Raw genomic sequence first — 25683 nt, forward strand, 5'->3', positions numbered from 1 at the left:
ACCCCCGTCCGACACTTTAGGGCTTAACGGGAACTTTTTTTTTTGACTGTGGACCAGTTTGGTACCGGAGGGACGCACAAATTAACGAGTTGCTCCGATCCTAAACTTTTGAAATTTGAAATGCATATGTTTAGGCTCCTTTTTAAATGCCGGCGTTGATTCTCGCTGATGCTCCTGAATACACTGAAAGCCCTGAAGAAGCTTTAACACCTGGTGGGAAGTCTGGAACAAGAAGAGTGTGCAGGAGCAGGAGCTTTTTATTTATTTATTTATTTATTTTCTTTTAAAGCCACGCTCGGACTCGTTCCAATCGGAGACCGTTTATGCAATCGGATGTAGCTGCTGGATCTGACCAGTGCTACAAAGTGGAATACCACGGAGGGCCACTAGGGGCTGACTCCATAGACTTCCATTCAACTTCGAAGTTCTTATGGTGTCGTTAGCTAAAGTCACTTCTTCTTATTAATTTTCTGGAGGTCCGTCTGAAAATAATTCAATCATTAATTACAAAATTAGCCTTTTAAAAAGAGGTGTTTTTGGGGGGGCGTGTCTGTTTGATTGAAAGGCCCGTGATGCAGTCAGGGTTCCACTATAGGTGGGCGGGGCCTAGCGTCTTCGGGTTCCAATCAGATCCAGTCACGTGGTCACTTTCGGGCCGAAATGCCGAACTCGTGGTTTCAGAACGGCAGTTCGCAAACCGACGGGTGACGTGACGCAACAACTGTCGGTCGGATTTACGTAAGAAATCTCGTGCAAACGTTCATGTTCCCCCTCAGGATTAACCTTAAGCTACTGTGGTGATCCAGCGGGTTTTCCTCTGGCGCCACCATCAGGGGAAAAGCGAATTGGTCCAATACATACCTGTAAAACTAAAGACATCCCATCGGCCTCAGCTGGAGTTTGTCTATATATATATATTTTTTAGGCCCAGTCAGCATTACAATGGCGTTGAATTTTGTCACCGTTGAAACCTCGGGTGTCCGCATACTTTTGGCCGTGCACCGAGCGCTGTATTTAGGTTGGAACCAGCGTAATGAATCGGTCGTACGGTCTGATCTCTCCCGTCGATTCCCTGCCGTGCCAGTTTGGTGGCGGGAGCCTGAGAAACAAATGATTTAAAAAAAAAAAAAAAAAAAAAATGCTAAAAGTGAAAACGACCATGAAAGGATGTTCCCTAGAAGAACCGCTCCACCGCGAGGATTTCCTTCCTTCCTCTACCCTCCCTTTTTTTTTTTTGTTCGTTCTACAGAAATGTTTTTTTTTGTTTGTTTTTGTTGTTTTGTTTTTTTAATAGTCGGCTGGAGATTTGAACGTTTCCAGCTAAGACATCAATATATATAAAACTGGACGGCGACGCCTTTATTATTCTCCGCCTGAGCGCGTTTTTGTTGTGTCCCCCCGCAGCAAACCGGTGTCCCCCTGAACGTGTCCATCCGCCTGCAGCTCAACCTCTACATGAAGAAAGTGTCAGGAATTACGTAAGGAGATTATTCCCCGAACTGTTCTCACGCCATTAACGTTTGTCACGTATTGTGTTCATGTCTATCCATCATTCAATGCAAGGGGCCGCTGGACACTTCCTGCCTTTCTTAGCGTCTGCCGTGTAACCTTGGGAGTCTGACGTTGGATGTTCTTGTCCTCGCAGGGAAACTGGCAAGATTTCTGAGGTGGTGATGCCCATGATCTGGTTCGAGGAGGTGAGTCGTTAATGATGCACTTAAGTCGGGTGCATTCTTTTTTTTTTTTTTTTTGTACAGTGAGGTTTTTTTGGCGACCTTGAAGCAGGAAACGGTTTTTGATTTCACCGTTTCTTGCTTGTTAATTATGGTTTCCTCTGTTTTGTTTGTTTTTTTGTACAATTGTTGCTTAGATCCTGTTTTTTTTTAAATTTTTATTTTTATGTGACAGTTGCTTTGCGTGACTTCCAAATCTCTGCCTCCACAATTTTACAGGGCATCATATCATCACATGCATTTCAATCACGGTCACGTTTTGAACTAACGTGCATTAAAATAGCTCATTTTTATATCCGTCTGAAAATTATACAAACTGGGTTAAGAGTTTGTGCAAAAGTCAAGATTTCAAATAACATAGCGTAAGAATAAATGATTTGAATTGCAAATGTAGTATGACTGGAAATAAAAAATGTTTTCAGCAAATCTACATTCATACGAGACAAACTAATGACTGATCATTCTTCACCGCAGGTTTTCTGTTTCTGTCTCGTCAAACTTTTTAATATTTACATCTCTCATCGGTTTAATCATAAACAACGTTTTTCACATCTTTAACTTGAAAAAAGAAAGGTTTTTTTTTTTTAATTTTATCTTTAAGGTTTATTTAACAAGGTAAGAAAAACAAAAAACTGATAAAATATTATATTTGGGATCTTTCAGTCACAAAGTGCTTCACAGTAATACAGAAAATAATTTTGAACACCAATACAATTGGTTTAAAAGAAAAAAAAAAAAGACTGAGTTTGCCTGCCTGAGATGCGCCTTTCTAAATATTATTATAGTTATTCATAAAAAATACTAGCGTTCAAGAATGATGTGGACAATTTTATTGACTTCATGAACTGTAAGGTCACTGAATCCGCAATAAAAAATGCATCGCGATATGTTGGTTTATTACATTTTGTGTTAATAATCTGCATCTGCAAACCAACCGGAAAACGAAAGCTGTCAGATTAAAAAAAAACAACCAACTAGTATATCTCTGACTACTATATATTTAAATATAAAATAAAGTAGCAAGAAAGTTTGTGAAGTTTGTAGCCGTTTTAAAATGGGATTTTAATATTTTTAGTCTTTTTCGTCTTCCACACTTTTGTCTCTTTCCGTGTCTGAATTTGCTCACTGACTGAAGCAGCAGTAAAACTTGACCCCGTCCCCTCAGAGCGGCTACATCGACGGCCCCGTCCTCTCCTCGTTCCACACAAACCTGGTGGTCCTGCCCATCCTGATGGAGGTCGTGCAGTACAGCTTCATCACGCTCGGACTGGTGACGATAGCAATCGCCGTCATGGTGTATCGCAAAGCGAAGGTAAGGCTGCCGCTCGGCTTGCAGGCTGCCACGTGCGCACGTGTGTGTGCGTTATGTTGTCTTTACTGCATGAAGCATGTCGCACACTTAAGCACGTTCTCACACAAACGGATGGAAAAGCTTTAATAACGTCACTGAAGATGCTCTGGCAGATATTCAGGCTCAAAATCAAATAATTCACGTGGTTGTTTTTTTTTGTTGTAGAAATAAAGTGTGATCCATGTTCTTTTTGTTTTTTTACCCATTTAAAAAAACAAACCACAACAAAAAAAAAACAACGATGCTGTCGAATACATCCATGCAGCATCAGATGAATTTAATATACTTTTTACTACAGCGGCTGTAAACATCATTTTCAGCTTGGATGACATCAAAATATAATGCAGTTTAATCTGTAGATTTAGTCTTGTAGCCTAATCATATTATATAATTTCTAATTCCAAAATAGAGCTTTGTAGGAGAATTTTACTTCTCATAGAAAAATATATGCTTAAAAATGAAATCCAAGTCTGACTAAAATGAAAAGTCTTATGTTATTTTATTTTATGGGAGAAAATAGCGCCTTAGTTAGGGACTATTTTCTGTGGTGGATGAATCCACTTTTGGTGTGCTTGTTGTGTATATGGAGTCGGAGGATGCTGGGTAAAACTCTCAATAAACTACAGTGTAATTTGACCCCCTTTTTTTTTTTTTTTTTTTTTTTAAATGGCTTTTATCAACAATAAAATAAACTCAACATTACAATTAATATTCATACTCATGAGCACCTCCACACAGTTTAAAGACTCCCTCAGCTTGCCTGTTTATCTTCACTGATGACAACAGGTGAAATGTTATCAGTTATGGCTTAATTTGCACTCTGTAGCTCTTATCAGTGAGGACAAGGTGAGAGGCCTTTTGTTGTGTCATCATTGGAGTGTTTTTTTTGTTTGTTTTTTTTCTCTGTTCTGAAGAAGTCAGCAGATATTTGACCTACTTTTTTTTTTTTTTTTTTCGTAACTGAAGCTCAAGCTCTCCCAAGCAGACTCCACTTTCAAAATAGTTTTTATTTATTTTTTATTGGATATCAGAGAGATGCGTATGGATAGCGGGACAGCTCGCGACTTCAAAAAGAGACGTGTTTTCGAGTATTAGTTCAGGAACAAGATTTTTAATGAGAAGACCCTCTTAGTCACTTTGTGCCTGGAGGCAGTTAGCCTAGCTTAGCATAAAGACTCAAAAACAATTGCCAGCCTGGCTCTGTTCAAAGACTCACTGCGTATTCAGACCCGAGAGTGGTACCGATTTGACCTTTGCGCTGAAGGTCCGGTCGGAAGTAAGGGCACGGCTAGCTTAGCATAAATGTTGTAGTGAAAGCCAGGTTAGCCATTATGCTAAGCTAACCGTCCCCCCCCCCGGCTGTGCTTTTGCCTTTTAATGGACAGACGAGTTGTACCAGTCTCTTTGCAAGAAGGCCAATATTTCACAAACCGATGCCCGCTGATGGCATCTTTATCTTATCGTGCGTCGTGCTGTGAAATGCATATTACGCTCTGCGTTGTATCATACCATAAACCGACCCGTCGAGGTCGAACGGGAGCGTGTTAATTTTCAGCCGGTGTTCTGTTGAAACTATCGCAGCGCCGCTGGTGTCTTTTACAGTCGGAGATACAGCAGACACACAAGCGGCCCATAAAGCACAGCGAGGTCAGTTGTCAGCTCGGAGGTTAAATAACATGATTTAAAAAAAAATAAATCTTTTTTTTGATGTTTTGTGTTTGCAGAGGTCTCGTAGAAAAGCTTCAACGATCCCCACAGTGTCGGGGACTCTCGCGGTTGGTAAAACTCTGAATTATCCAAATTATAAAAAAAAAAAAAAATTGTATCATCACATATTATGAACTTAATTTTTTTTTTTTAATTTATTGATGATTTGTAATTTATTAATTTTTTCCCCCGAAACTAATCGGCGGTGAAGAATTTGGAAGGATCTGCCATTTTCTTAATTTTTTCTAATCAGATTTGACCAAAATTCTACTTCCTTCTTGTATGTAGTTATTGGTCATATTGGGGGGAAAAAAACAAAAAAGTATTAATTTACTTTTAATGTTTTTATACATATTACAGTAGCTTTACCGTTGAGGAATGACATCTTGATCATCCAAATCATTTCTTAAACAAACAAACAAAAAAAAATCAAACGTTTACAGGTTTCAGCTTTGCTAATGTGAATATTTTGTAATTTTTGTTTGTCTTCTATTTTGGGGTTTTAATTATACGAGTTTTAGTTATATTTCTATTTGGGAAATGTAATGCGTATTTTTTTTTGGGGGGAGGGGGCATTTTTATCGACAAATTGATGATTTTTAATTAATCTTTTTATGAAAGAAATCAACGGGATAATTAACAAAACGGTAATTATTTTCGCTCCCATGTCAAATTTTATTTTATTTTTTTTTTTTTTGTGCCTTTTAGCCCTTTAGTTTGTGTTGCACAATACTTTAGAGATAATCTATATATCGGTTAAGTATTAGATAAGCATGGGAAGAAGAAATTCCCTTTATGTTGTAACTGAAAAGCTGCATTTCACTGGATCTTTTATTTTTATTTATTTTTTCAAGCACCGTTCAGTGTAAAGTTACAGGGGGGAGTTTTAAGATGAAACATTTAACTTATTGTTGTAAAGTGACTTTCCAACATGTCGTCTATAATAATAATGATAATAACGGCAAGTTTGCTGAGAAACAGGAAAACATTTTGGTGGAATTCATGGGGAAAAAATGAACCCAATCCAGACTGGATTAAAATCACTAATCACTGCAGGAAATCTTAAAATCACCATAAAGAAATCAATTCTGTCTGAATGTGGCTTCAATTTCAGTCGATCACTTCCAGACATAAAGTCTGCAGAACAGATGCAATGTTTTGCTTTTTGTCCTCTCGTCTTTCCTGCCTCGTTATGTTGAGTTGCACGAAATCCTTCTTCTTTTTTTTTTTTTTGATCATGTAAAAAAAATAATGGCTGAAATAACCAATCGCACGTCCCCTTGATTAACCGCACGACAGACGACTCCATGCATGTAAGCGTCGACGCAAATCTCTGCTCGTCCACGATCTAAACTAAAATACTAACCAAAATACCCCGCAGAACGCTTTGAATCACAGCGGCAATGTGACCTTTTCTGTGTATGTAAGGTAATCTGGTCGTTTTTTAGGCTGCCAATAACAAGCAGATAAAAGACTCGCACGGCTATGAGACACAGCAGAAAAGTATCATGAGTAACTCAGGTGGGTGCACACACACAAAACAAACGCACACAAGCGTCGAAATGTATTTACTACTGTTGTCATTTTCAAATGAGGCAAAATATACCCCAAAAAAATGCATGTCCCACAAATTTTGTGGCTTGACGATGTGGATGAACGACCTCCGCTTTTTTTTTTTTTTTTACATCACTCGATCACGTTAACTTAAAGAATTACTGTTTTGTCATGTTTACATTTAATTCAAGTTTAGTTCAGCCTGCTGCATTTACCATTTAATGTGTTTTATTGTGGCTAACTTTTGCACTCTCCGTTGTCGGATGATGTTTTAACCCTCTGGGGTCTCGGGCAAATTTTTCCGCAGACTCGGGCGTTTTTAATATTGACCATTTTCACTGCAGACATTTTGTTTGACTTGTAATTGCCGGGAAAACGCGGACGTAGAAATGATGGCTGCGTCCCTGCTTTTTGCGCACGTGGGCTCATTCATCACGGCTTACTGGGACGGTTTATCGCTAATACATCTGGGTATTACTGCGTGGCCAAAGATATAGAGCTGGGTTTTGTAAAAAAAATTTTTTTTATAATATTGCTTGGACTCTGATACTGGTTCCAAAAGGTAATATTCTTTTTTTTTTTTTTTTTTTAATACCATTTAAAACACAAAGAAGAAATTAGATTACAGTACAAATGTTTAGTTTTCATGCAATTTAGAAAGGTGAGAGCGTAAACCAGGTTATTTTTTTTTCTATTTTTTTTTTTTTTAGCTGCAATTAAATAACATCCCCGAAACACCTCGCATGGAAATTATGGCTAGATGCTAAAATTTACCGATATTCGTTAAGTTTACACAATCAATCGTCAATAACGTATATCACCGTTGCTTTGATTTAACAAAGTCAACAACATCGTTCCCGCAAATGTTTCAGAATAAAAGCCTCGTTCAGAAATCAAACGTTCTCCGTCTACTGAAACACTGGACGGCTTTTTATTTTGAAACGCATGCAGGAAGCGTTGAGTTTGTATTAGCGGCGTAATGTAGTGACTTTGAATAGGGCAAACGGGAGCGGATCAAAAGTACTCTGAACATTTTATCTTCTACCTTGCAGAAAAGGAATTGTGCTTAGAGGCATTAACAATTATGCTAATGAGATAAAAAAAAAAAAAAAAAAAAAGGTTTTAAAACGAGAACACTCCAGCGTGGCTGTAACCTCGGTCTCAAAATCGGGTACCGAACGACACGACGAGACATTTCTGGACACCGAAGCAATTCGATCGACGCTGTAAAAGTATCGAAGTTCAGCACCGAGCGTTACAGTTTTGTTAGAAAGTTATTTATATACAGTATATATATCTTTTTTAACACAATAAAACTCTGGAGGTGCGTTTTGGTTTCAGGTAAGAAAAACAACAACAACAACAACAAAACGTTTTAAATACTTTTCCATCGTCCTCGACTGCTCGAGACCCCAGAAGGTTTTAACGATGTTACGAACACTTCGGTAACAACGTCGTCTTCTTTTCTTTTTTTTTTTTTTTCTTTTTTGTCTTTTTTGGTCCCGACACAGAAAAATAAACACGACGGCACGGCATCGAGCGGAAACACGAGCACTTTGACCGAAGAGCGCGACCCTCTACTGCGAGACGATGCGGACTGACATGCACACGCCCAGCTGGTGCTGTGGACTCTCATGACGACCGACTTCGTCCCAGTAACTTGAACTGAAACACTGTCACGAGATGCTCTGCTCCATTTATGTAACGCAAAGTTGTTTTTTTTGTTGCTTCTTTTTTCTACACTGTTTAAAAAAAAAAAAAAGTTGACGAACCTCTCGTTCAAAGACTCCCTTCTCGCTTTTAATGAGACGTGTTTGTGTTTCGAGGCCGTCGGACTGTTTTGTCTTCTCCGACAGAGCGAGTGAAGACGCGTCGACACTGAAAAACCTCTTCTTTTTTTTTTTTTTTTTTGCTTTTATACAAAAAGGAAAAACAACTACCTGAAACGACTCTTTTTAATGTATATGAGACCGTTTGAAATGTCCTGCTCTGCTCAGTGCTGGAAGGAATATCGCAGTTGATCTGGAACATTTTGAAGTCGCTTTATTTCGTCGTCACGAGCAGCAGTGGACTTTCTTTTTTTTTTTTTTTTTTTTTTAACTGTTTTTTGAGAGGAAGGTTTCTGTATTAACAACAAGGGAAATAACGGGCAGAAAAGCTCTCTCTCTCTCACCCATGTCCCTTCACCCGAGGAAGGGAAACATTTCAAAACCTCCGTGGTCCTCGTATTTCTCACGCACACTCCTCAGGTTCCTGTTTGTATACTACTGTTCTTCGGTAAAGGTGTGAATACATTTCTTTAAAAGAAAAAAGAAAAAAAAAAGGGCTGTGAATGAAACACCTCCCTTTTATTGTTGATAAGTGAATGATTTTTTGAGAAACAACGGCGGTAATAAAAGGCTCCAATGTTTGACAATCGATCGGCGTGTCGTCTCTTTCCCTTGGTCTTCAATTCTAAAGTGTCTTTTTTGGGGAGGGGGGGTTTGGGGAGATGATAAGATGGAAATTTAAATAACGTAACTGAAAAATGATGTTTGGAAATGTTAATGAAGAGAAAGAATCCAGCAAATGAAGGGGAGTCTGAAAAGTGAAACCAATGCAGTATTGCTCGTAAACTGTGATACCACCGAGTGCCACGAGAGGTCGGCTCCAGAAACCCTCCGGCTCCGTAGACTCCCATTCAACTTCTCTCAAAATACAAAGTCAATAAATGTTTTCCACCAGTTATTATGGTTCCATGAGCTAAAGTCGCTCCTTCTTATTCATTTTCTGGCTGTCCTTCTGAAAGTAAACCCGCCATTAATTAGATATTGGGCCTCAAAAAGCAGCATGTGTGGGGGCGTGTCTTTAGCTATAAGGAGGTGGAACGATGCCAATCATAGGAGTGATGAGATACTGTAGCCTGTTAATGAACCAGAAGGTAATTATTAGTTCATAAATATCGTTGAAACCCAAAAGGAGTGACACTCATTCATTACTAATTAATCACAAGTTACTCTTTTTGTGCTCTCTGAGGTTTCTTATTCAGAAACTTAATATAAATTTCTGCAGTAAAAACTCGGTGTCTGCAGGTAAATGGATGTCAGACATAAACCAAATATAAAAATGGAACGAATTCTCTTTAAGTGCCTTAAGGTGCAGTACCACTGAGGGCCATGAGGGGCTGCCTCCGATAGACTCCCATTCAAAAAGCATCAAGTTCTCTCCTGAAATACAAAGTCGGTAAATATTTTCCACAAGTCATCGTGTTGTCATTAGAGAAATTCAGGGTTCTGGTGGTCATGATGAAAATAATTCCAGCATTCATGACATATTTGGACTCGAACACGGATATGTTCGGGGGCTGGTCTGGTTTGATTGACAGGCCTGGAGTTGCAGTCAGGTTTTCAGTATAGGTGGGCGGGGCATAGTATCATCAGCTCCTCCCCGACTGATCCAAATATAAGTCGCATACCATTTCTTTTTACATTTAGTACGTACTGCAGCTACCCTTAAAAAGTATGTACTGTTGCATATAGTATGTGTACAATTGGGAATTACTACTTCATCATAAAAATGCATCTTGAACTTTGACCCACATATCCGTCGCACGTTTGTAGTTAAAAGAAAAAGGATGCAATTTTGGAATAAGTTTGCTTTCTTTTTAATGCCTCTTCTTAAATTTATGGATTCACACCAGGTGAACAAACACACAAAAACAGCAAACAACCAAACAAATCAGCAGGCAGAACAATGACATTAAAAATAAGGTAAAACTAGTAAAAGAAAAGAAGATGTCGGTTAAATAAAGTGAAGAAATTAAAATGGCAACAATGATTATATAATAATGATATGTTGTCTTTACATGTGAGTTTGAGAACCAAGCGTCTGATTTTCAGCTGAATTTCTTCAAAAAGACACAAAAACTTAAGTTTACGGAGCACTTCACACTGTGGAGAAGTTTGATTCGCGATCCGATCTCCTTGACTTTCGTGTCCGTTCGCTCATTTACAGTGAGAAAAATTTTACTACCTCAGAAGCTGATTAAGAATCTTTTTTTTTTTTTCTTTTTTCTATTCCCATCCAGGTATTAAAAGGAGCCTTCAAGGACTCTCGAAGTACCTTCAGAATCAAGGTCAGTGCTGTCAGACGACCTTCAGGGCTTTTTGAAAGTTTATATTGTTTTTACTTTTCTGAAAATTTCTCTGAATTTAGATGTATGGTGCGAAATCAGAGGAGCAGATTGACCGTAAGCCTCCCCCTCCTTCTCACCCGATCGCGTTGAGCGTGAACACGCAGCCCGATGAGGGACTCCTCTGACTGTAATGAAGAGGGAATTTGATCTCTTTATCTGTACGGCCTTTATCGTCAGCGATAATGACTTCCAGGTCTTCTGAGAAAAACAGCAGCGGGGCTGAAAGTCAAAGTCTGGAAAAAAACAAACTCTTCCTGTTGGCACGTCACGCGTGCGCAAAGTTTCCAGCGATTAGTCAGTAAATACAACTTAAGTAATACTTGATTTCAACATGTTTTAAAGCCCTGAAACAAACGTGTATGGTCGTGTCACCCAACTGTTTTTGTACATCTGACTACCTGGGACGGTCCGTGAAACGGATCAGTAGCTGGATGCTCTGGAAACGTCCTCCAGGTGAAACTGAAGTTTATGTTTTCAGTGCGAAGGAAGAAACTACGTAAAGTCGGTGTTCAATGCGACAGGCTGTGATTGTGACGGTAAAAAAAAAAAATCGCACTAAACCTCGTTTCGAAGTCACATAAAGCCAATAACACAATAGGCCTTCTACGACCTCAAACATATTGCTGGGATCAGAGACTTGTCAAAAATGTAGGAAAACCTGCACATGCATTTATTTCTAGCGGACCGGACTACTGTGATGGACTCTTCAAAAAGTCTGTAAAAAAATCGGGATCAAATTGCACAATATATTTGTCTTTCATGGATTTATAAATCCAGAAATTCTTGCAGTGATTTGATCGGAATGGTGTGACGCACTCTGGCGTCCTATTGGTCGACGGCAAGGTTGTGGGATGCGTGTGACTCAGCAGGTAAAAGCTTCGGTGTGTTTCGTGCGGGTTCCCAGACGCCTTAAATTGCGCCGCGGGCAACTCCTTGTGTTCCTCTTTGTTTTTGTTTCCTCGCATCTCCATGGAGCACTCTGGTTAAACCGGTGCAAGACAAGGTGCACACCTCACCTAAGGTGAATTCACCTCACCTCACCTCAGTCTGACTCACCGGATGTAGAATGTTTCCAGCTACAGAAAACAACAACAACAACAACAACAACAACTACCTCTGAGCAGCAACGTACACGCTGAAAGATTTGGATCGTGCAATCAAACTGGCCTGCCCGGTTCTTTTTGAGTCTTTTAGTCCCCGATACTATTTTGCAAGTGCGGCGTCGCTCCATCCTGATCTTAGAAATGAGTACAGTGAACCCTCGTTTTTCGCGGGGGTTACGTTCCAAATAGAAACCGTGATAGGCGAAATCCGTGAAGTAGTAACCTTTATTTTTTTTACAATTATTATACAATGAAATACAGTGAACCCTCGCTATAACGCGGTTCACCTTTCACGGTCTCGCTGCTTCACGGATTTGCATCGTGCATTGTGTTCTGCATTCTGATTGGCTAAACAGTCTCTCCGCTTCTTCTCTACCTGTTTGTCAATAAAGTTGCGGTTTAATATGTACACGTACGTAAAACAGCTTGCCAAATTTAAGTTTGCAAATTCTCTTGCAATTTCAAGTTTCTCTAAAACCCATAATGTCGACAAAACGTTCTGCACCGACAAAGGCACTTGCACTTGTTCTTCTCTCGAAAAACCACACCTGCACCGCGGGCTTTAGAAGAAAAAAACGCTACAGAGCGGAGTCAGGATGCAGCGGCTCAGTCAGAAGAGCAGTGAAATACACGTGAGTCACTATTTGTCCGACTGTACTTTGTATTTTTTTTCATAATCATTTTTCATTTTCTCCCGTTCTAATCCAATGACTCGGGTCGCAGTGGGGCGGTGCTGATCTCAGCAATTTGAAGCCTTCAGTTCGTATTGATGATTAAAATTATTATTTTACAGTACAGTAGTTATTTGTAAAAAAAACATTTATACAGTACTTTTATTTGTTAAACAAATGCTTGGGCCTGTAAAAAGGTTTTGTTCTTTGGTTTCAATGTATTATAAAACATATACTGTCATTGGATTAGAACGGGAGAAAATGAAAAATGATTATGAAAAAAAATACAAAGTACAGTCGGACAAATAGTGACTCACGTGTATTTCACTGCTCTTCTGACTGAGCCGCTGCATCCTGACTCCGCTCTGTAGCGTTTTTTTTTCTTCTAAAGCCCGCGGTGCAGGTGTGGTTTTTCGAGAGAAGAACCACACCTGCACCGCAAATGCCTTTGTCGGTGCAGAACGTTTTGTCGACATTATGGGTTTTAGAGAAACTTGAAATTGCAAGAGAATTTGCAAACTTAAATTTGGCAAGCTGTTTTACGTACGTGTACATATTAAACCGCAACGTTATTGACAAACAGGTAGAGAAGAAGCGGAGAGACTGTTTAGCCAATCAGAATGCAGAACACAATGCACGATGCAAATCCATGAAGCAGCGAGACCGTGAAAGGTGAACCGCGTTATAGCGAGGGTTCACTGTATTACATTTTTTTTTTTTAAGTCCTTGATTTGGTATTTTAATTTGAAAAGGAAACTGTGCCCTTAAGATCTGATCCTTCACGTCATTGAGATGAATGAGTCTTGGATGCGGGGGAGGGAGGGGGGAAGGGGTGGAAGTCATTTTCCCTGTTAGTCAGTGAGCTCTAATCGTAAACCGCTGCAGTCTGGTGTTAAACCGCTAGGTGGAGCTAGACACCTGTCTTTGTGGTTTGTTTTGTGCAGCAGCTGTCAATCAACATTATTGGCAAAGAAGAAAAGAACAAAAGCGTCCTTTGGAAAACAGCTGAGGTTACGGTGAGGTAAGGATAAGGATGAAGGACTTCCGTCTCTCGGATCAATAACTGACTTTATTCACTTCTGGAGGTTTAGTACAAGGTACAAAAACAATACTCAAAAACACTCATTTTGATGTTTAGTTAAGAACACATCTTACATCGGCTTTTATTCACCACAGGACCAGACAAACAACACTTCGTTAGCCCCCCTCATTCTTCAGACACCAGCTTTCATCTGGTTGTTGGGTGGCAGTAGCTTGCCCAGGTGGATCCCCACCATCACTCCATAGTCTTTGCTTGTATTTTCCTCATGGACCTCAGGCATCAGCAGGAAACCCTTCTTTTCATAGCAGGCGTGTTGTTTCTTTTCTGGTCACATGAAGGGAGCTCCAATGCAAGTCCATCAAAATCAAAACAATGAACCATATTTTAGTTTTATTTACAAAACCTTTCCGACTATATTTGCATAATCAGCATTGTGTCTGAGCCTGTTTTTGGTTTCTTCCCACCAGAAGCACAAAAACAAGTTTGATTCATCTCTTTTTTTGGGTGAATTGACCCTTAAAAACGGCTATTCCTGCTTTCCCCCCCCCGCCCCTTTTTTTTAAAAATTTATTTTTAATTCTGTATCGAAAACTTTCATTTACTTTCTTAGGCACTTCATAGTTTATGCGAAGGTCATGTGACCTGACGTCACAACATCCACCACAGATATCAGATTAGAAATTCTGTCTTGGAATTTTGTGTGTTGAAATTTTTCAAGAGCTCTGATGCAATTATTACTTTAGACCTACAACCTCACTCAAACAACTATCACTCAAACCTTTCGCCAAACTTTGCGACATAGCGTGTTTTATTGACGATATAATCAGGAATAATCATCTTTTTACACAATAATACATCCATGTTGTGGAAAACGCAACAAAACGCTTTTTGAATGGCCACTCAGACACCTCGTGTTATCTTATGGAAACACATAAACACTGTGGATAGGAATATAAAACACAAATAATACTTTATTTAACTGCAGCCGTATTTCCCATGCTAATATGCTGGAAGCTTTCCCTTGTAATTTCCTGAAATTTTGTTTCTATTTAGCTGTAAATAACAAAGACATTTCGCAGAAAGTCCTCCGACATCTGATACTAATTATGAGGCAAATGGAGAACGTCATAAGTAAAGCTAAAATATTGCAGAAAGTATCGTTGCCATCTTGTTCTGGTGACGTCATCGGTAACCGTTGGTGCGTGAAGTAGTGATCAGGGGGCGGGGATGAGGAGGCTCCGCCCAGATTTTAAGCACACTACATTTCGAGATGAAAATGCCTTCAACGTTCATATGTACAGGTCGTGAACAGAAGTCTGTAGCCGCCTCCAAATGGAGCTAATTTCCTGCCAAACACCCGACAAACAAATCATGTTTTGCAAAATGTCCTACGATTCACTAACGAACACATCAGGGTTTGCAAATACAAAACACCATTAACAAGCGACTGCATTTTGTTTTGCAAATACAAAACCAATATTCAGAATATTTCAAATACGTCAAGCTTCAGAAACAAATGTACAAGTACAAAAAAAAAAAAAAATACCCTACAAATACCAAAAAACAAACAAGCGTGACTTTTGGCACAGTTTTTCTACTGTCACTATGCTGAAGAATGTCCTGAGTAATCTGCCCTCCACAGCAGTAGGTGGCGCTGTGAATCAATTTAAACATGTCCTTGTTCTGCCTGCCCACATCAGTGTAAGAAATCTGAAGCCCACTTTATTCAAAGCGGCTGTCAATCGTTTTATAGCTTAAAATAATCAATAACAAACTGAAAAAGTAACACTCGAATAAATATTCAATAAGATTACATGAGAATATAGTTTAGATGTACATAATGTGACAGAAACCAGGTTTGGGTAAAATACATTTGAGGCAAACTTTGATATTATTTGTTTGCTCATCTGCTTACATGCACTTATTATGAGCTATACTGCAGCCATCCACCAGGGGGCGATCAAGATATTTTGGCTTTACTTCTGTTGAGCTGTCATGTCCAAATTTACATTACTGTTGGGGATTCGACCCCTGAGAGACTGGTGTAAAGATGAGTATTGACCACTACAGGGTTCCGGTCAGAGAACACAGACACCTGATTGTTCCACACGTTACTGTATTGTGTTTGGCATACAGTATTTTAACTTGGAGACAGATTGAAAGATGGATGGATTGACAGATAGATGTATCGACAGATGGAGTTTCTGAAATAAATACAGAAAGCGAATTACAGAACCGAATTATCACCAACAGTTAACTTTAATTAAGCATTAATACACACATTCACAGGAATACAGGCTCGCTCGCCAGATTAGCCACTTAGCTCAACGTTGGGCTATTATTTGAACGGCTAATTGCATAACAAACACTTACTAACACTAAATGCACTTAAGAGCATAAGTACAGCTATAAACGGAACCATTTTACCACATAAATCCAAAGTTACAGTACTATGACTTACATCATCAATGACTCGATCTTATTATGAGCTATACTGCAGCCATCCACCAGGGGGCGATCAAGATATTTTGGCTTTACTTTTGTTGAGCTGTCATGTTGTCCAAATTTACATTAGTGTAATTAAGTCTGTCTTAAGAAATATATATATGAATTTACGCATAAGTGAATATCTTCCAGAGATAACTAAAAAAAACAAAGATTCAGGTTTTGACTCGTCATGACTTTGAGTATACATTAATTCAATCAGTGTTTATACTGCATATTGCTATAAAACGTGTGTAACATATTTGTAACTTATTGCCACCGTTCAGACCTGTTAAAAAACTCACATTAACCGCTTTTGAACGGCAAATATGAGAAATACACTTAATAACTGTTGCCAGGAACACTTTATCCATGTCCCTTTGAATTCATACTAAAACATGTACAACTTTCTGAGCCGGAATGTAGCCTATATTTTATTGATATTTTCTGTACTTTTATTAAACTAGGGGTTCAAATTCTGGGTTTTTACTCTTAATTGTTGTTGTATTTTTATTTGTTCTTCAGTAAAAAAAACAAAAAACGTGTGTACTCTTCCCATAGCTGTTAAAGTTGGAAAATCTTGGCCGTCCGAGTCTGGAAGGCGCGGGGAAACTACATTTCCCAGAATCCCAGGCGCAACGAGCAGAGTATAAATAAGGCGACGATAGCTCCCGGTTAACATCATCTATCAGGGGCATCGATAAGCCGGCTGGAGCCGCAGACTGTCACTTTCACAGACGCGGTTTGTTTCGTGCCGGGTTCCGTGTCTTTGACTGTTAACTAACTCCGTTGAGCCGCGCGGACAAACAACAGGGTACCAAAACAAAACATCTCCACCGGGCTGTAACACGCTGTCTGCCAGCTGTCAATATGGTAATTGATAAATCCAAAGTGGCGGTCGGGTTCATCGTGGCCGGTGTCACGGTGGTGGTCCTAGGGACGGTTCTGACTTTCGTGGGTCCATTAATCATCGACGACCAGATAGTGAAGGTAAGCGGCGTCCTGCCACGGGTATTTAGCACGTTTAAAACCACACCAGTGATTTAATGGAGCACAGTCTAGTTTACCCGGTTTAATCAGAGCTGAAGGGTCTCGAAGGACTTCTGAGCTAAACAATAAATTATAGCAGGCGCGAGCGGGGGCACAAAGTGCTCCTACCTTATTTAAATGTAAGTGGAGGTATTCAGGTACATAAAAGAGCTGTTTTGGGACTCTGGTAAAATATTGCGTTTGACATATTACTGAAGTAAAAATATATTTATTTAAATGGTGGATTTGTTTATTGAGCATAAGTGGTTTTTGTGTGTTCATATTGCTTATTTTGTTTGAATGGTTCTTTGATGCTGAACTTTTATTGTATTTGAATGAATGAAAAATTACTGAATTTTTTAAGGGTTTTCCCTCTAGAAGCTTGAGTTGCAGCCAGATTGGGGTTTGTGGTCTCTCAAGCTGTATTTCCACGTGATTTAGAAATCAGAAATTAGATGAACTATAGAATGACTTTGTCCCGAAGTCAATCGCACTGATTTGAATTACTCACAATCATGGACTTTTATATATTGTGCTGTTTTATGTTTTTATTTGTTTACCTGCCCAGGGACAACAGATGCCCATTGGCTCGGATGCAATTACTTTTAATTGTGTTTTCCCTAAAAGCATAACAATAATAATAATAATACTAAACTTAAAAATTCTTTATTCAGAACAGGATTGATTTCTATTTCAGATGAACTTAATGTCTCACTGGAAACAAATGTAAACTGTCATTAAATCAAATAATATTCCTTAGTTCAGGGTAGAAATAATGAGGAACACGGACATCAGTCATTTTCAGACACCTCGCCCTCTGCTGCTGATGTGGATTCACTTTTTTGAAGAAGTGTAAAATAATTTTTTTTTTTTTAAATGCACCAAACTTTAACATGGATAAGCTTGCATGTAGACAATTTTTGTTTACAGCAGCAAACATTTACGTTAAACAGTGACTTCTCACCACAAAGACGATTATCAAAAAATTGCAGGTTCATTTTCTTTGGAGGATTTTTCTTTTATATAGTTTTCAACAGTACTTATAAAGTGTTTCTATTCAAAAAGTTGATCTTGTACAGCAAGTTGTAACTGAAGCAGCCAAATAATTGAGTAAAAAGTGCAATATCTTACAATAAAATGTGGCGTAGAAAGTGACATGAAAAATGTTCTTTTAGTATATCTTTTTAATATTTATGCCGATTAAACGGAACAATTTTTTTTCTAATTCTGAAGGTTTTATGTTAAAGGAGAACATCCGTCGAGAAAATAATCTGCATCTAAACTGACAATTAAACCGTCCGTCCGTCCTCCCCCGTGTCAGAACACGATGATCGACCCGAAGAACGAGCTCTCCTACACCATGTGGAAGGACGTCCCGGTGCCCTTCTTCATGTCCGTCTACTTCTTCAACGTCCTCAACCCCAAGGAGATCCTGAAAGGAGAGAAGCCCATGGTGGAGCAGAAGGGACCGTATGTGTACAGGTAAAAGATTCGCATGCGTTTCCTCGTCTTCGTCCTGCAAAAACGTTGCAGGATTTATCGTCAGATCTGAAACTTTAAGCGCTCTGCCTCCAGTTCAAACCCTGCACATTCTTGTGATAAGCTGCACAGTAAAGATGGTTATTTGTGTGTGTGTGTGTGTGTGTGTGTGTGTTTTTTGGCTCTTGGTCGAGAACACTGTGCTCAGTGCGCACAATATGTAGCTCAGTCGACATGCACACACTTACACTGACATAACAGGAAGCTGTGGGTTGCATGGTTTCATTTTTCTGCCTGATAGATACCACAACATGCGGTGACCTACATTTTAGGAAGAGCAATGTGGATGACGAAAAACAAAGATGATTTTATATAACCCAATTACTCGTCTGTTTTATTCGGGTATTCTCACCTCACTTTATTAAGAAGGAAGAAAGAAAAAAAAAGATGACATGATGTCTGGAAATAAAAATCTGATGCCGTTTATGGTGTGCAATCTTGTGGAAGAAAAAACAACAACTTTCAGACAGAACTTATGTGGGCAGTCAGTCATGGGTGCATCAAGGAGAACTAGATTACACGATGGGCATCTTATTCCTTTTAATTGCGTGACTGAAACGCCTCACTTCCTGTCGGTTTCCTGCACGCACGAGTGGCATGAAATACAATAATCCTGCCGCTCTTCTAGACTTTCTAACTGTTACTGGACAGAACGGATCAAATTCTGATTATTTTTTAAGAGTCATTTTTGCAAGTTTGTGACAGTCAGAAAAATGCCTTCTTTGTGTGATTAATTATTATTATTATTTTTTTTTTTTGTGCCAGCTTGCATCACATGATCAATGAGGAAGTTATCACGAGTTTTCTCATCATTACCAAAAATCCCAGGGGTGGGGGTCTAAAAATGTTCGTAGTCTCCGGCTCTTCTAGACTTTCTAACTGTTACTGGACAGAACGGATCAAATGTTCGTAGCCTCCAGTTCTGAAAGGTGAAGCCAATGCAGAAATGCCTTAAGGTGCAATACCATTGAAGGCCACTAGGGGCTGGCTCCAATAGACTACCATTCAAAAGCATTCCAGCATTGATTAGATATTAGGACTCGCACGCAGCGATGCTTGGGGATTGATTGACAGGCCTGGGGTGCAGTCAGGTTTCCAGTATAGTTCCCCCTAGCTCCTCCCCAACTCCAAATATGGTCATTTCTGGCTCCAAACAAAAGATTGCGACGGCCAAAATGCCAGAAATGTCGCTCAAACAAACCGATGGGTGACATCACAGACAAACGACAAGGCTTCAGAAAAATGTTGAAATTACTGTAAGAAGTAAAAAATTCGTGAATAAACCCAGTAGAGAGACGTCCTGTTTATGTCGCTACCTTCCAGGTCCAAAATTGCCCTCAGGTTTTTGTCGTAGAGCTGCTCAAACTAGAAGAGCACCTTCTAGATTTTGTAGCGATAATTTCACACCATAAAGTTTGAGGGACTTTAGGACGGCTTGCAGAGCAGGTCAGGTCTGGTGATCTGGACTTTTTTTTTTCCCCCCTCAGAGTTCAGGTCTGAGACAGAAAATCTACGTCTTCATTAAGCGCGATGCATTTTAAAACGCGTCCACAGCAGAGCCTCCTTCCGCGTTAAAGAGACAAAAAGTATGAAGCGCTCCTCTGACGTGGCCTCAAACTGGCAAAACTTTTACTTGAACTCGAGATCTGATTGAGAACGATTGGCGACTTCACGCGTGTTTATTTAATTTTTTTTTTCTTTCTTTTTCAGGAAGCGAATTCAGAAGGACAACATCACGTTTCACCCCAACTACACGGTGTCCTACAAAGAGTACAGGAGGTACTTCTTCGAGCCGTCCATGTCCGTCGGGAACGAGTCCGACGTCGTCACCATCCCCAACATGTTGGTGCTGGTGAGACCGTCCGCTCCTTTCGTTCCTCCGTGGCGTGCCGGTTTCTTTCGGTTGACTCCGTTCTTCAAGTCGTCGGCTTTATTTATTTATTCATTTATTTTTATTTTTTTCAGGGTGCCGCAGTGATGAAGGAGAAAGCGTCCATCTTCACGCGTCTGATGATCAGCATCGCATTCAAGACCTTCAAAGAGGGGCCCTTCCTGACCAAGACGGTCGGGGAGCTGATGTGGGGCTACGACAGTGGGCTGGTCGATTTCGTCAATAAATATCTGCCCGGCATGCTGCCCTCGTCGGGGAAGTTCGGCCTCTTCGCAGAGGTGAGCGGTTTCATTGTGCTCCTGCGTAGTTACGGCGTGAACGGCAGGAAATGCGCACCGGAAACCCTGCAGCGCCAGATGGCGCTGCGATACGCCCATCTGCCTTCTGCTGACGCGGCGCGATCTTCTGATTTGGGTTTTTTGTTTGTATTTTTATGTTCTGTCATTCAAACATTGCAAAGTTCAGTGCAGCTTTTGTAGAAAAAAAAAAAGGAAACTATTTCTGGTAATTTGCTCACCTGAAGACTTAGAAAGATACAAAACAAATTTCTGCCGGACACTTGAGTGAAGTTACAGATTGACGCTGAGAGACTGAAGAGGGGTCAAATTCAATTCTCCTGATACATTCAATCGAGTAAATGTAATTTATAGTTCCGCAAAAGCTGCACTGAACTTTGCAATAAGTAAATATAACGCATATATTTACTTGACAGTGTCTTTGGTGGTTTTCTAATAGTTTGGTTTTGGTACCAGTATTTTCCATTTAAAGTCCGTGGAGACGTGCTGCAAGCCAAAGTTCAATTGAAGACGTGCAACAAAGAGTCTCATCATAATACACCTGCAAAACGATAATAATGAGATGTTAATAAAAATATGGCCCTAATAAAATCACATTGTGCTGCACTGTTAGACACGGAATCAAACAAAATCAAAAGTTTGCACAGTAAATCTGAGCATTCGCTGCTTTTTGTCTGTTTTTTTGTATTACATTTGCAAGAGTCCTTAATCTTTAATAAGCTCATGCGAGTTCGTGTGTATCATCTTTTATCTAGTTCAACAACTCCAACACCGGCCTGTTCACCGTCTTCACCGGAAAAGACGACATCAGGAACGTCCACAAAGTCGACTCCTGGAACGGCCTGACGGAGGTGAGACGCCGTCTCTATGTCGACGTGTTTGTTTCGTTCGTCGTCTGACCTCTCGTCTGTTTCTCCGTCCGCAGCTGAACTACTGGAGGACCCCTCAGAGCAACATGATCAACGGAACAGCTGGTGAGATGTGGCCTCCCTTTCTGACCAAAGAGAGCACGTTGCCGTTCTACAGCCCCGACGCCTGCAGGTAAAAACAAAAACACGTCCTTGTTCTTTTTTAGTTTATTTTTTATTTTTCTATTTTTTTTATCCACTTCTTTTCTCCGTCATCGCTTCCTCTGCACGCCTTACGGAGCTGTTTTCCCACGTCCTCTCTCAGATCGATGGAGTTCGTGTACCAGCGTCCAGGCGAGCTGCAGGGGATCCCTCTCTATCGGTTTGTTGCACCCAAGACGCTGTTCGCCAACGGGACGGACTACGCTCCCAACGAAGGTTTCTGCCCCTGCAGACAGTCGGGCCTGTTCAACATCAGCAGCTGCCGCCACAGTGAGTACACCAGGACGCAATCGTATCACAAAGGGCTCGCGTGTTTGTTTTTTCTTCTTCGAGATTCCTAATGGCTGTTGAAGATGGAATAAATATTTGTCTGAAGTCAGTGGTTTGGGAATCCTTTGAAACAAAGACAAAGTTTCAAGTGTTCAAAAAGTTTACCCTCCTGCTATTTCTGATGCAGATTATTGACTATTATTACGTGTTAAAAGGTCGTATTTATGTTGCTTTACACCAGTTTTGGGGAAATACTCGGGTCAATCGAAAAGTTCAGAGTGTGTTACTGTTTAGCGGCTACGATTGCATTGTCACGTTGGAGAACCCTGTTGCCATGGCGCCAACGATCAGGTGGTTTTGTGTTCTCCGGGTTTCAAAAGACGCAGTAACGGACAGGTAACTGAAACAAACTGACAAAGAGGGAAGAAGAAGAGCACACAGACTAAATACAGCAGGGAGGGAAGGACAACGAGGGACAGGTGAAACTAATCGGGGTGAGGCCAACAATCATACAAAACCCAGACTGACCTAAAGACTACGAAGCAGAAAAGAAGTCCAAACCAGAATAGAACCTCAGAAGGTCCCGGTGGAACTCGGTGTTGACAGTCTGACGGTGACACAGCCGTGAGATGATTATAGTGGGTACGGAAAGTATTCAGACCCCTTTAAATTTTTCACTCTTTGTTTCATTGCAGCCGCTAAAATCAAAAAAGTTCATTTTATTTCTCATTAATGTACACTCAGCACCCCATCTTGACAGAAAAAAACAGAAATGTAGAAATTTGTGCAAATTTATTAAAAAAGAAAAACTGAAATATCACAGTCATAAGTATTCAGACCCTTTGCTGTGACACTCATATTTAACTCACATGCTATCCATTTCTTCTGATCCTCCTTGAGTTGGTTCTACTCCTTCATTGGAGTCCAGCTGTGTTTAATTAAACTGATTGGACTTGATTAGGAAAGGCACACACCTGTCTATATAAGACCTTACAGCTCACAGTGCATGTCAGAGCAAATGAGAATCATGAGGTCGAAGGAACTGTCCAAGGAGCTCAGAGACAGAATTGTGGCAAGGCACAGATCTGGCCAAGGTTACAAAATAATTTCTGCAGCACTCAAGGTTCCTAAGAGCACAGTGGCCTCCATAATCCTTAAATGGAAGAAGTTTGGGACGACCAGAACTCTTCCTAGACCCGGCCGTCCAGACAAACTGAGCAATCGTGGGAGAAGAGCCTTGGTGAGAGAGGTAAAGAAGAACCCAAAGATCACTGTGACTGAGCTCCAGAGATGCAGTAGGGAGATGGGAGAAAGTTCCACAAAGTCAACTATCACTGCAGCCCTCCACCAGTCAGGGCTTTATGGCAGAGTGGCCCGACGGAAGCCTCTCCTCTGTGCAAGACATATGAAAGCCCGCATAGAGTTTGCCAAAAAACACATGAAGGACTCCCAGACTATGAGAAATAAGATTCTCTGGTCTGATGAGACCAAGATTGAACTTTTTGGCGTTTAATTCTAAGCGGTATGTGTGGAGAAAACCAGGCACTGCTCATCACCTGCCCAATACAATCCCAACAGTGAAACATGGTGGTGGCAGCATCATGCTATGGGGGTGTTTTTCAGCTGCAGGGACAGGACGACTGGTTGCAATTGAAGGAAAGATGAATGCGGCCAAGTACAGAGATATCCTGGAAGGAAACCTCTTCCAGAGTGCTCTGGACCTCAGACTGGGCCGACGGTTCACCTTCCAACAAGACAATGACCCTAAGCACACAGCTAAAATAACAAAGGAGTGGCTTCGGAACAACTCTGTGACCATTCTTGACTGGCCCAGCCAGAGCCCTGACCTAAACCCAATTGAGCATCTCTGGAGAGACCTGAAAATGGCTGTCCACCAACGTTCACCATCCAACCTGACGGAACTGGAGAGGATCTGCAAGGAAGAATGGCAGAGGATCCCCAAATCCAGGTGTGAAAAGCTTGTTGCATCATTCCCAAGAAGACTCATGGCTGTACTCGCTCAAAAGGGTGCTTCTACTCAATACTGAGCAAAGGGTCTGAATACTTATGACCATGTGATATTTCAGTTTTTCTTTTTTAATAAATTTGCACAAATTTCTACATTTCAGTTTTTTTCTGTCAAGATGGGGTGCTGAGTGTACATTAATGAGAAATAAAATAAACTTTTTTGATTTTAGCAAATGGCTGCAATGAAACAAAGTGTGAAAAATTTAAAGGGGTCTGAATACTTTCCGTACCCACTGTATTTCTTGAAGGTTTTCTAAAGCTGATTCTTTTGTTTATTTTCGCAGACGCTCCGGTCTTCATCTCCCAACCTCACTTCTACAACGCCGATCCCGTGCTGCTGGACTTCGTGCAGGGTCTTCATCCCAGCGAGGAGAAGCACGGCCTCTTCATCGACATCCATCCAGTAGGTTCGCACGCACGCACGCGCACACACACACACACACACACTAAAGCCACAGCCTCGACCGCAGAAGCTGAATTCACAATGAAACAGAAGTTGTAGCTTCTTCATCTTCTGTAACGTGACATACTGTACAACACGGAGCTGCAAGAGGACCATCACTTTTCAAAATGATTGTCAAACACATAATAATAGGAGAGACCAATTTTTTTTTTTAAATTTTTTTGGTACTTTAATAAATGTATTTACGTAAACTTCTACTCAACTAAAGAAATTTCCTCTCAAAACTGTCAGACGACACAAAACTACCAAACGGATGAAATTTGTAGGCGAGTTTTGAGCCATTTAAGGACATAAAACGTTTGCCGATACAGTTTAAATTAGAATCGTCTCGGTTTGATCATTAGCAGACTGATTGCATATCACCGACTTATTATTGTGCCAAAGAGAGTTTTTTTTAATTTATTTATTTTTAATCATTTTTCTTATGGTGGACAGGAGGTCGCACTGACATGTCAGGCCGTCCCACGTTCGGTAGGAAGCGGGTGAAGGGTTGGCTCTTGTGGTTTACATCCCACTGTTAGACTTGAATTAATAAATGTTTATACTGCTTAAATATTCAGTTCAAAAGAAGTTGGGTTTTTTTTGGCTTCTCGCTGCTTTGTACGGTTTACGTGTGGCGCCATTTAGATGCATAGAAATACATTTTAAAAATGAGAAAATCGAGGCACTTCAAAGAGCTTTACAGAAATTGAGTAAAAGTAAGATCAAATCTTAAAATGATTTTTAAAGACAAAAAAAAAAAAAAAAGGCCTCCATGAAACATAAACAAAAGTGTTATCATATTGCATTTGTCCAGTTGTCTTTCAGTGACTCGGCGTTAACAAAGTAGGGAAACTGATGGGGATAAGGTTTGAAGTTAATGTTTTTTTTTTTTTTACTCCCTGATGGTATGCTTTTTATTGCTGCACGATAACACCTTAACCTTTGCGTGTTGTTACATCGCGCTCTTAATAAACTGCCAAGGACTGATAAGGCTGATTTAAAAAAAAAAAAAAAAAATCGGTTCAGCTGAAGCTCCCTTGCGCAACTCTCGTGTCCACCTCACCCGATGCCTCTTTGGCCGCAACAAGGTAATTGATAAGGTAATTGGAAATTGGGCTATTTCTGCTTAATTGAGGCCGTTTATGACTTTTAGGGCCTTTTTAAATAACTTTTTTATGGCTCCAATAAAATAATCGGGTTTGATAGTAGAAAGGTTTTGTGCCGTGCGGATTAATGCTGGTCAGATGGGTTCAGATTCAGTCGAATCCAGGAGCGATAGCGGGTTACTGTTTGAGG

General features: G+C 40.3%; 1 protein-coding gene across 3 annotated transcripts in view; it reads left to right on the forward strand.

Annotated features, from left to right (window-relative positions):
• The window catches only part of scarb1 (scavenger receptor class B, member 1), a 56758-nt gene that overhangs the window by 13488 nt on the left and 17587 nt on the right, over positions 1-25683 (forward strand). Inside the window, exons 9-19 of one of the 3 annotated variants that reach the window (XM_069166515.1) lie at positions 1405-1478; positions 1646-1697; positions 2899-3045; positions 10412-10459; positions 18170-18330; positions 20098-20239; positions 20353-20556; positions 21330-21425; positions 21500-21615; positions 21748-21914; positions 24227-24345. In XM_069166515.1, coding sequence (XP_069022616.1) covers positions 1405-1478; positions 1646-1697; positions 2899-3045; positions 10412-10459; positions 18170-18330; positions 20098-20239; positions 20353-20556; positions 21330-21425; positions 21500-21615; positions 21748-21914; positions 24227-24345 — 1326 coding nt within the window. Of the gene's footprint in view, positions 1-1404; positions 1479-1645; positions 1698-2898; positions 3046-7856; positions 8754-10411; positions 10460-16523; positions 16810-18169; positions 18331-20097; positions 20240-20352; positions 20557-21329; positions 21426-21499; positions 21616-21747; positions 21915-24226; positions 24346-25683 lie in introns of those variants that run through there. The other 2 variants (XM_069166524.1, XM_069166533.1) reach the window with 2 other exon arrangements.

This window comes from Embiotoca jacksoni, unplaced genomic scaffold (assembly GCF_022577435.1).
Source record: "Embiotoca jacksoni isolate LCO1_2020_lvr unplaced genomic scaffold, fEmbJac1.0.p SCAF_10, whole genome shotgun sequence".
NCBI classification, from domain to species: domain Eukaryota; kingdom Metazoa; phylum Chordata; class Actinopteri; family Embiotocidae; genus Embiotoca; species Embiotoca jacksoni.